This window comes from Grammomys surdaster, unplaced genomic scaffold, assembly GCF_004785775.1.
Source record: "Grammomys surdaster isolate TR1022 unplaced genomic scaffold, NIH_TR_1.0 797, whole genome shotgun sequence".
Taxonomy (NCBI): Eukaryota; Metazoa; Chordata; class Mammalia; order Rodentia; family Muridae; genus Grammomys; species Grammomys surdaster.
In genome coordinates, this window is record NW_021605216.1 from 958,830 (window position 1) to 971,019 (window position 12,190).

Here is a 12,190-nt window from a genome sequence, read left to right on the forward strand (position 1 = left end):
TAGTCTTGCTAGCTAGCCCCATGTGGAGATCCCATCTCTGCCTTCTACATGCTGGAATTATAGGCAGGCAATCACATTGCCACCATTCATGTGGGTGCTGGGGATCCAGACTCTGGTCCTCATACTCTTGTGATAAGCATCTTACCTTATCATCTACCTCCCTGGCTGCATCCCCCTCGCACATGTATGTCAAGTCCCCTTGCTGAGCATGGGAATCAATGGCTTTCTTTTTTCAGTATAAATCACAAAGCTGAGAATATAGCCTTCATACTACAAGGAATGGCATCACATTTTCATGGTGTCTTGTCTGTTTTATCCCATGTTTAACTTGGATTCCATACATTTGACACAAACATTATAGCGGTCACTTGAAACTCTAGGCATTTGCTTCATTTTAGAGTGATGCATATTGCTTGAACTGGATGTTGATTTTTCCTATTTGGCTCCCAAGAGTGTAGAAGGAAGGCGCCATCAGCCTTACCTGCTGCAGGGCTCTTTGGATGTCGATCCCTTGGCCCCAGGGCACAGCTGGGTTAGCCAGACAGTCCCCAGCATTCCCCCGGCGGGATATATCAATCCTCTGCCTCCGCAGGCTCTGGAAGGCCTCGGCCATCACCTTCACACCATCATAGGTAAGAGCGGATGTATACTGGGGAAGGAAGGCAGATAGGCAGGTGTCAGAGAGAGCTGACACAAAGGTGGGATGGGATGCTGTCCACTGGGTAATGAGCTTCCTGCTGAGTAAGGTATGAAGTGAGCCAGCAGCTAGGAGCTTTTGCAGATAGGTGTCCCATCCTTCTTACAAGTGTGCTCACCAGTCCAGCAAATCAGCTCTCCAGAGCAGTAAGTTCAGCATGGCTAGCTGTGACCTTTAAAGACATGCCAGCATTTTAAAGTTTGTGTGGTTTGAAAAATGTTGATTTAATTGGGAAGAAATAGATAGATGAAATATAACATATCCACAGGCCAAATACATGGAAAATCAGTTGGCTTCCTCTGTAAGAGAGTCAACAACAGGGAGCCAAGGAGAACTGCCTACTCTACCACCTCTTTTAACAGTAAAGGAAATAATATTCCAGGATGATCAAGCTCTTAATTATCTCTGTGTGCAGCTTACTTCATGGTAAAGCGCATATTCTATAAACATTCCGTCTTGTGGATTAATGAGAACGCTTAAGGGTTTTTCTCGCTTGATCAAAGAGTGGGTAAGATATGAATGAGACAAAACTGGTCTTACTATCTAGTATGTTATCTTAAGGTCATATGACACAGCTATAGGACGAGTTTATTTTTCCAGTTCTTAGTTGATTTCCTTACTTAGTTGGTTTGTTATATTCCTGGTTTGTTATTTATGTTCCTGTGTGTGTGTGTATGTGTTTGTGTGTGTGTAGTGTGTTTGTGTGTGTTTCCCTCTGTGTGTGTATCCCACCCCTGTGTGTGTGTGTGTGTGTGTGTATGTGTATGTGTGTGTGTGGGTGTGGTTTGGGTGTGTAGGGTGGAGGTCTTCAATTGCTCCTTTCCTTAATTTTGAGACAGAGTCTTTGATCGAACCTGGAGCTCACAAACTGGCTAGAGCAAGTGGTCAGTTAACCTCATGGATCTTCTGTCTCTGATTCCCCAAGGCCTGGATTACAGGCACACGCTGCTGCCATGCCTAACATTCTCTGTAGGGACTTGGGGTCCAAATCAGATCCTTATGCTTACACAGCAGGCACTTTAATGACCCAGTTACAGCCTCAGTACATTGTAATTTATACTTTTGAGACAGGCTAGCTTGGAATGTTTTGTGTAGCCCTGGATGACATTGAACTCCTATTGCCCCTGCGTCTACAGTTTAAGTGCTGCCATTATAAGCAAACACTTTTTTTAAAGCCTGTTTTGATTTTCTCAGAAAAAAAAAAAGACATTACACTTGGAAATTGCTTGGACAGTCATAAACTAATTTGTTAGCTCCAGTCAGAGTCAGCCTTTGTTTTAAGGCACTTTTGTTTAATCAGGTACTGCAACTAGTCTTGAAGAAAGAGTTAAGGCAGTTTGATCATTGGTGGCATGAAAAGTGCCTCCGCTAGATAGCCTGCAATTCCCAAATAGACTGAGCAGCCTAGAAACATGGGCCAAGGATTTACCAAGGGTCTCAAGTCTGAGACCACCAGACTTGGCCTCAGAATCCTTCTCAACACAATGTTACATGTAGCCACTGCCATGTTATGTCATCTGACCTGGAAGAACAATAGCCTGCTCTCCACAGCCACAAACATTATCAAATATCAAACAAAACAGTGTTTGGCTGTGGGATTGAGCAGTGAGAAGCTGACTGCAGAGCCAGGAGGAGAGGGTCTCCTGACAGGTTTCTCTGATGGTCTTCTGGGGATACAGATGTGGGGGAGCAAGTGTCACCTCTATCCTCTACTTGCAGAGGCTCCATCTACAAAGAAAGGGATATTTTTTTGGTTCTGGGTAAGATGGTGACAGAAGGGTGGGAGCTGTGGCTCTTGCTCAGCATACATGAGGTATTAGTTTCCATCATTAGTGCCACTGGAGAGAAAAGAAAGATGGTGGCCCTACTTAGAATAGAAACTGCATTTTCTCACATGGGGCTAATAGTGGATAAGTGAAAGATCTAATGACTACAGAGGATTGTGTTTGTGTGTGTATGTGTGTGTGTGTGTGTGTATGTGTGTGTGTGTGTAGGTGTTCATGTATGTGTGCTTGTGTTGTGTTTGTGTGTTGAGGTTAGAGGTCAACATCAGGAATCCTCTTCCGTCTTTCTTCACTTTAATTTTGAGACAGGGTTTCTCGCTGAACCTGGAGCTCAACAATTGGGCTACACTGGCTCACCAGCAAGCCCCAGGATCCTTATCTCACTGCCTTCCCAGTGGTGGGGTTTCATGTGTGTGCTTCTGCACCTGGCATTTTACATGGGTATTGGGAATCCAGCCAGGTGCAGTGAGCAGTTTACTAACTGAGATCTCTCAGTCTCAGGAAAAGAGTTCTTATGAACAGCAGCTGTGCTTGCCCTTCTTCTATCCTGCTGTGTTATGGTTTGAGCCTGGAGTATCTTCTCCCTCCCCAAAGAAAACCCCTCATGTGGTGAAGGCATGGTCCCCAGAGATGAGCTTTGGAAAGGCAATTCTATTATAAGGACACTGATATAATCAGTTGATGTAGTCAAGTTATTAAGCCACCAATGAACTCATAACTCAATGGCATCATTGGGAAGTGGTGGAAATCAGGATGCAGGGGTTTTCCTTGGAGAAAGGGTCACTGAGTATGTGCTTTTGCAGAATGGAGCTTATCCCTGGCCCCTTCTGGAATTCCCAGTTCCTGGGTGCCTTGAAAAGAACAGTTTCCCTCCGTTGTGTCTTTCCACCATATGTTCTTGCCTTGCCACAGCCTGAAAAGCAATGGAGTGAGCTGGCCACAAGGTGAAACCGTGAATAGATCTTTCTTCCTAGAGTTGCTTTGTTCTGATATCTTGTCCCACTGACAAAAATCATCTAGCAGATGCTTGTACAAAGCAGATAACAAGTGCTGAGCATAATGGAATAAGACTTTGGGAATATTTGGTGAATGCGAACCAATGGTAAAAGCCCTGGGCTGCCAACCTCTGTCACATTGGGAAGCCTGACTCTCATGCTGATGTTGTCTTTTGCTCATTAGAAGACCCGTTTCCTTTCTGAAGGCTAACATGCTCTGCTGTTCAGGAGACGGTTAAGGAAGAAAAAGGGGGGTGGGGTGGAGTGTCCATTTTCACACCTTTGGCCTCTTCCAGTCCACCCTGGTGTGATCTCGGGCATCACTTGTTCTCCATTGTTGCATGATTCTGGCTGGGATCGTGTCTGTGTAGTTCACCAGCTGGAAACCTGTCACATTGGCTCCACTCTCCTTGAACTTATTCAAGTCAATGTCCATGAAGCCCTGTGGAGGAAGGAAAGGGGAGAGTCAAAACATGTTGCCGGGGCAGGTCTCTGTCCCCACAGTGCAGATTCATGAGGCTTGCTCTCCTGCTCCACAAGGCAGAGCAGACTCAATGCAGACTTATAGATTTTCTTTCACAAAGTTGGAATAGCAGCCAAGATGGCAAATCTGGGATGTAGGAGGGCTGGCTTACACCACCTTGGGCCAAGTTATTTTGTTCATTTGTTTATATAATGGTGCCTGAAGGGTGGGAAAGGATGAAATAGACACCATGTCACCAGACTGACAATCAATAAATGTTTGGGATTAAAAAAAAATCGTTATTATTATTTTAGAACTCCATACAGTTTATTTTGATCATACTGACCCCTCCTGCAGCTCCTTCTGGATCAACTCTTCCCCTACTCACGTAACTTTGGGTCCTCGTTTTTATGTTTTAACCTATGTTCAATTTGTACTATGCATATACTTGGGTGTGGTGCCAGTTTCTGAAGCACGATCAACCTATCAGGTATCATTTTCTTCAAGAACATAGATTCTCCCAGCACTTACTAATTGCCAATAACTTCTTGGCTAGGTTAGGAATTCGTGCCTTCCTCCCATCTTCACACTGGGTCTTGTCTGGCTTAAACTTGTGTAGGCGTTGTGTATGCAGTCACAATCACTATGAGTTCATATGTGCACCTGCCCTGTTGTGTCTTGAAAATATTATGTGCAGAATGTATGTGCTTGGCTGTATGTGCCCTTGTGTGTGTGTGTATGTGTGTGTGTGTGTGTGATAAACAACTGTGTGGAGACTATTCTCTCCATTCACATCTACATAGGCTCTGGGGATTAAACTTTGGTTCTAGGCTACTGTGACAAATCCCTTTTCTTCTGAATTATCTCAATGGTCCAGATTCTTTTTATCTATCTATCTATCTATCTATCTATCTATCTATCTATCTATCTCTTTATTCTCTCATATACTATACCTTGATGAAAGTTTCTCCTCCCCCCCTTTCCTCCCAGTCCCTCCCTCCCACTTCTCCTCTCCTACAGATTCTTAAGATGACAAGATATAAGAAGAAAATCTTGAAGGAAGGTTGTCCTTGGTCACCACCCTGCTTCACCTTTGGAGAGAAGAGACATCTGAAGTGTGCTGGGAACAAGTGCCTGCTAGTTTCCCAAGGTCACCAGCAAGTCTGTGAAAGGGGCTGGCTTCTGATGGGGGCCTTCACCTCTCACTGTGCTCTTTCATGTATAGTGAATTGGACCTGTTCTCCTGGAGGAGGCTTGGCCACCTCTGATATCCATGAACGGTTCTTGCTTGTAAATGGAATTTTTTTTTCCAATTCAGCAAAACTCACTCAAAGTCAGGACGCCTTGAACTTAAAATAAAACCTTGCATTTATATAATAAATTCAACAATGAACAGTACTTTCATGTCTGTGGCCTCGTTTCACTCCTTTATAAGGTACAGCTTACTTGTCTGTTTGCCACACACAGAAACTAAGTCAGAAAGGGAGGGGTCAGTGCCCACAAGCTGCTCACTGAGTTAGCGACAGGGAAGGGGCCAGAGCTAAGATCTTCTGTTAAACAATTCACTCCTTTCTCCCCGCAAAAACCTCATCACCAAACACACAATTTTGAGAATGTAGAGTGGGGATAAGCTCCCTCCTGTGTGGACCTTACATTCTAGTAGGGGAAATTAGACTGTAGACAAGAAAACATACCACACAATGCTGTGTAGCTGTGTGTGCTCTGTAGTAGCCATGTGTCTGTGAAGAGAGGTAAGGTGGGTTTGTGGATGGGGAGAGAGATAGTCCAGATGACCTGTCTGTAGGGTCTCGTTGGCAGAAGTAGAGTCCCGTGTGTGAGCTATGGGATACATAGATGGGGCACACTGAGCAAAGGCCTAGGGGTAGGAGGTTGCTTGGAATGCTCTAGAAACAGCAAAGGGCCTGATGTGACTGGAAGGCATAGTGAGAAAGATTTCTGGTAGGAGATGAGGTCAGACAGGGGTTCAAGCTGGGTCACACACAGCTTGCATTAACTTCTTTCTTTCTTTATTTTATCCATTATAATTAGTACTGTGCTACAGGATGGTGAGCAGGGATTGTAAAAGCACACGCGTGTTTGGCTCCATGGCTTAGGGAAAGTGCCCACTGACATAACAGAAATAGATTAGAAGAAAGAGCTGAGGAAGTGTGCCTGCAACAGGGAAACCTACAGCTGGCAGTGGAGGTCCATGCACTGGACCTGGCTTTACCTAAGGACCCAAGGGCTTGTCCATAACAATTCCCGAAAGAATGGACTTAACGATTCTAAGACCTCCCATTTCCACCAGTGCCTTTGACAGTCTGTGACTCCTTTGAACTCTATTTTGTAGACCAGTTCAGTCTCAGTTCAGTCTCACTCAGCCTTTGTCCTTGCTTCCTATCTAGGAATACCATTTCTATTCTTGAGCCTTTTCCATGGTCAGGATCCTAGCTAGCATAGCATCTCTCCAGAGAACTCATTCCTGTCCCCTCATCTGAAGCACCGGTTCCTGCCCTGCGGCAGACACTGTTGATCCTCTTTATTTCCATTCCCCGTTGCACACTGCTATCCACGCTATGCACTAACTGCAAACACCTGCCACCCCACCTGCATGCAGAGGAGGCCAGGCATGTTGGGCTCACATGCCCAGGGACATCTCTATACCAGTGACAGCTGTGGAGTTAGTAGATGCCAGCCCAGTATCCTCTGCTGGCGCCTAAGGTGGTGGACTATTCCATGCTGATATCCAGAGATGAAATGAGGGGTGGAACTTCCTGAGAATGTGCCTCCCTTCTCTTCATTTTTGTGTATCCCTACTGTGTTTCTGGGATTGGCACCTAGTGCTTGCTTCTTCCTGAGCCTTGCTTTGGGCCCTGTTTGTGGGAGAACCCCAGTTGGGTTTTTTTCCAACACTCAGTCTGGCTCATTCCATTGTCGTGTCTACTGCATCTGTGGAGCACCTGTCACCACTGAGAACATCTTTCCTCATTGTTCTTTTTGTCCTCTCTCTTCCCATTGACATGCCAACTACTGAAGGTGGGAACAGTTTCAATTTCCGTCTGGTTAACTGATGGGTCCTAGCACCTAGCATCTCCATACGTGCCCAGCCCAGGGCAGATGCTCAATCCTTTCTTGCCATGAGAATGAATAAAGCTAGAGACTGTCCCTCAAGCAGGTGTGCCAATTAGCCAGGGGAAACATGACCAGCAGGCAACAGCTGCCAGTGAGTGAGTTTAATCAGTTGAGATTAACTTGTACCAAAGCCACAGTTCAGAGTGACAGAGAGGTAACTGGCTCGTGCAGTGGTTCTTAAAGGCATTTGGTGGCGATATACCATGTAAGAGGACATCCCTCTCGCCACTGGTTAAAAGTCAGCACACAGTTGGGAGATTTTCCCCTACTCTTCAGAGACTTTAAAAAGAACATCTTGTTCGCAAAATAGCGATTGAGAGAATGAAATGAAAATTATTTCCCACAGTCAGATTCTGTCACTTGCAATCTGTAACAAGTTTCCAGGCATCCTCACTGACTTTCCCTCCCCAGCATAATGAAGGCCAAGTGGAATGGTGATTTGTTCAAACAGAAGCGCAGCTCAGCTTTGTCACCAGCAAGCCTGATGACAATGTTAGTAAAGCCAATCCTGGGTCACACGTAATCAAGTTGATGGGACTCTCCAAACCCACACTCATAACCCAGAAAGAGAACAGATACACACTTCCCTTTGTGACAGTCACCACAAGAACCGAAACCAGGAAGCCACTTGGAAGTCAATGTACATTCAAGAGCTGACATCTCCCCTTCAATGCAAGATTGCATGCTGGGAATGATAACACTGACCTCTAGGATGTCCTAATCACAAGAGAGACTCATAGTTACTAGGCTTGCTTTCCCCACAATGCAAGAGCATAGACTTGGTCAATAGAGGAATGTGGTCTTGATTGAGAAGGAAAATAAAGGCATTCACTCTTTGCCTGCTAGGAAATTGTGAGATCCAGCTAACTCTCTTTCTCCAGAACGTCTACTAAATAGGCTTAATTAAATCATTTTCCAATTTCCTTTTCTACTTTATTAAAAACCCATGAGGGTACTATTTGGTAAGTTGTGCATTTTCTTTATCTATCTTATTCATACCATTATCTAATGTGTTTAAGGATGCCATGTTGTTAATTACAGTTCCTTAAAAGTTTCAGCTATTAAACTTTACTGTCATGATTTTCTTCAAGCCATACTGCATATTTGATAACGTATCCCTAACTGTCAATTCCATTGTTCTAAACACCATTGTTGCTGAAAAAGAACGACAAAGGCTATAGATGTTTGCTTTTTCAAGTACTTATCACCCAAAGTTAGGTCTTCTACTCTTCTACAGATTTAACTGTTTCCTGAGTCCTGTCACCAGGTACCTCTCTGTTATCTAAAGTGGCTTGGTGACACATTTCTGTAATCCCACTATTCAGAAGGTAGAGGTAGGAGGATCAAGAATTAAAGACCATCCTTGGCTGTATAGAGGTATACTGCAGCCTGGGCCATGTACTCCTGGGGCAGTCAGATTGCTCTGCTTCTGTGTGCTTTTTCAATCTCTCTTTCTGTATCACAGTGACTGCCCCATGCATGATCAATAAACAAGTAACATGGGAAGAATGTTCTCCCTCTTATTTTTATCCAAGGGCAGAGGGCATGGCCAAGGAAGTGCAGGCTTGAGGATGCTTCATAATCTGAGAGACACAGGGACTACCTGGTGTACATGAGGGTGCTTGTAGAATAGCTTCCCTGAAGGACTGTCAATCCACAGCTCCAGGAAGGGAGCAGGAGATCCTGATTTTGACAAAATGTTAATGCCAATGAGTCAAGACTCAAGGTTAAATATATTAAAATCATGAAGATAATTACCAGAAGAATTAAACAAAAATAGCATAACCCCAGTCATTAAGGAGAGGCAGGGTAAGTTTGAGGGGTGATTTGAAATGTTCCATTGCATAGTTAATGGGAGCCACAGATGGTGATGGGTTAATGAGGTAAGACAAAGAGGTGCAGGTGTGTTGTGTAGACATGTGGAAGAAATAGCCAGAATAACGGAATATGGGGAAGGTGGAACTTCATACTTCTAAGAAGCTTGAGATTGGTTTGGGCCCCAGGACCAGGGGTGGAGAAAGAAAGAAAATGCAGGGCTTTGCTTGTTATATTTTAGATACTTCTGTCATAAACTTGTACCCTTTAAATGCCGTTAGAAAATAACAACAGACCTTGAATAAAGCTAATGTGCTCTCTAGTTGGATGTCATTGTAGTTCCTGGGAGAAGGGGTCAGTGAGGTCACAGGATGGGGTGCTGGGGAGGTAGTAGCATTTGAGGAATCATGTTCTAATCTGGTCTGAGAGCTCAGCCTACTCTGCCATCTCTTAGCCTGGGGCTGAGGGTCAGCAGTAGACCAAAAGTAGTTCCAAAGCACAGCTCATAAGACTAATAAAACGATGGTGGTACATGTATGTGATCTAACTTTATCTAAACCACCTTTTTTGAGACTGTGGGGCTACTGCTGTAGAAAAATAAAAATTAAGCAAGCAGTCAAGAGTTATCCTCGGGTATATCTTAAGTCTTTCCTAGTTCTCCTCCCAAGATGGACATTCAATTTAATGTTTTGTATATGTCATCCAGCTTAATCCCACGTGTGGTCTGAGAGACAATTGGAAAGTAGGTCCAGTAGCTCCTTTGCATAAGCCGCTGAAAGGATTCAGCCTGGTTTCTGCTTCAACCTGGTTCAGAACCTCTGTGAACTCCCTAACCACACAATTTGACTTCTTTACCAACAATCACACTGCCAGCTCATGGGGAACATGGGATTTTAGATTTAGGAGGGTGGATCCATTACTGCAGTCAAAGAGGACCAAAGCTCCTCCCATAACAGTGGACGGTTAGCATCCCAGAAAAAATGTTGTCTGGCTGGAACAGCCTTTAACAGTGGCCTGTAAGCATAATTGTTGGGTTTCTCCTGGACACAGCCATCTCTGACCTCTGTGCAGATATATCTTAAGTACTGATTTATCTGGAGCCTGTAATTGATCCCTCTGCCCTTCATCCATGTCCAAGGCCCAAGGGACAGCCCTTGGTGAAGGACCAGGCTGTGAGTGTAGCAGGTTTTGTGATTCAAGTCACAAGGCTACCTGGCTTTTTAGTATAAATTCTGGGGATTGAACTCTGATTCTTAAGCTTGGGAGGCAAATGCTTTACTGACTAAGCCCACAGCACAGCACTTTCAGGCTGACAGGCTTTGCCTTCAAAGCACAGTTTCCTTTTTGCTGAGATCCTTAAAAGAGGGTCACCTACCTGCTGTTCAGCCCTCACCATCCTGTCTGAGCTTGCATCACACACCCGGCAGAAAGGAGAGGGGACATTCTGAAATGCTCAGGTTCAGCATCAAGATGAAGGCTTGTTAAACCAGCACCAGCTCTTGGGGAAAGGCCCTTCCATCCCAGCCCCTTGACATCAAGAGGAGGTAAGATCAGACCAAATCAAAAACCTTGTACTTTATACTCTGAATGGCACAGGTTGAGCATGTCAAGTTTCCCCTGAATTGTCAGAGAAATATCTCAGATGACAGCTCTGTGAGGCGGGCAGTCACAGGACTGTATGGTTTGAAGTCTCCTTCTATTAGGAAGGGTTGGCGAGAGCAGAGGATTAGCTTGAAACATAATGGAAGACTGAGAGGGTAGGCGAAGGATGTGCTCGACTCTTGGGAGGGTTGTCATGGGAAAGAGGTGGGAAATTTGTTCTCTACGGCTCTGCCAAGACAGATGAACAGTCAGATCTCAGGGGAGACTGACTTTTGTTAAATTGATAATACCAGCCATTGCATCTTTGCATGAATCAGCCTGAACCAAACAAGGTAGCAGGCATTCCCATGGGGCCATTGCTTAGGTGATCATATTTAAACCTTGTAAGCACATCAAGAAGCAGGTCCTTCTATTAACACTTGCAAACTGGGAATGAGAAAACTTAGTTGGTTGGCTTCTTTCAAACCAGTGTAGCTAGAGAGAGACGGAGAGGGTAAGGTGACTCTTGGGCTTGATTTCCAGCCACCTACCTTCCTGTTTATTCCTCTCCTGTCCTGTGTAGGAGTCTGTGTTGGGACAGAAAGCTTTATTTTCACACAGGGAGGAGGTCTCACAGAGACCAGGATGCTTAGCTTCAGTGTCTCTAATGTACGCTGCCAAGTAGAGCATTAGCTTCTTGGCCATCTATTTCTGTATTTATTAGTTATCTGAGGTTCTGAGCTCCTCAAAGGCAGAGACCACAGCCACACAGGGTCCACAAACAGTGCCTGGTGCAGGGTGGTGTCTCAGTTAGGGTTTTGTTGATGTGAAGAGACGCCATGACCGGCAACTTTTATAAGGACAACATTTAGTTGGGGCTGGCTTACAGGTTCAGGGGTTTAGTCCATGGTGGGAATCATGGCAGTGTGCGGGCAGACATGATGCCAGAGGAGCCAAGAGTTCTGTATCTTGATCCTAAGGCTGCCAGGAGGAGGTTCTCTTTTCACACTGGGCAGAGCTTGAGCATCGAAAACTCAAAGCCCACCCCCACAGTGATACATTTCCTCCAACAAGGCCACATCTCCTAATTGTGCCATTCTCATGGGGCAAACATTCATACATATGAGTCTGGAGTGGGGGCAAACCTACTCAAACATTCACAGGCAGTATGTTAAGAACATGCAGAGAAGTGAAGAAACAGAACTCTCTCTATTCCTGACTTCCTTGCAAGCATTACTCCTCTAATCAGCTGGCCTCACCTTTTGTCTCAAGGACTAAAGGGGTCTTTTGATTGAGTTTTCTGTGTATGTTTGTGAACCAGGTCAGAGATAAAAGTTCTAGGAATGGAGTTTTGGGATAATCACGTAACTTCTTGCTCTGTCTTTGAAGGTCATAAGCTGTTTTATTCCCCCTAGGGCATCTGTCTTAACCTTTACTTGCACTTGGAATTGACTTATCAAAGATACCTGTCAGATCAATAATGCTTCAAGATATGTCCCAGATACAGGCTGGGTCACCATGCTATGTTGGTGAGAGATTGCCATGCTACATTAGGGAAAGGAACAGAAGACAGAGGCCCACCTTCCGACTCTCATGTCTGCCAAGACAGCTTTGCTTTTAATCTTTCACACAGGAGGGCTTCTCCCCAAGATTCCATCTAAAAGCAGAGTTTCAACTCCAAAAGTGTGAAGACTTCTGGGCCAGCTGACTTCTCTCCTGAGGG

General features: G+C 44.9%; 1 protein-coding gene across 7 annotated transcripts in view; it reads right to left on the reverse strand.

Annotated features, from left to right (window-relative positions):
* The window catches only part of Gria1 (glutamate ionotropic receptor AMPA type subunit 1), a 315,108-nt gene that overhangs the window by 108,250 nt on the left and 194,668 nt on the right, over positions 1–12,190 (reverse strand). For 6 of the 7 annotated variants that reach the window (XM_028782513.1, XM_028782514.1, XM_028782515.1 and 3 more), the window contains 2 exons: positions 3,757–3,918; positions 482–649 (listed from right to left, as the gene is read on the reverse strand). In XM_028782513.1, coding sequence (XP_028638346.1) covers positions 482–649; positions 3,757–3,918 — 330 coding nt within the window. The remainder of the gene's footprint in view (positions 1–481; positions 650–3,756; positions 3,919–12,190) is intronic. The other variant, XM_028782516.1, reaches the window with a different exon arrangement.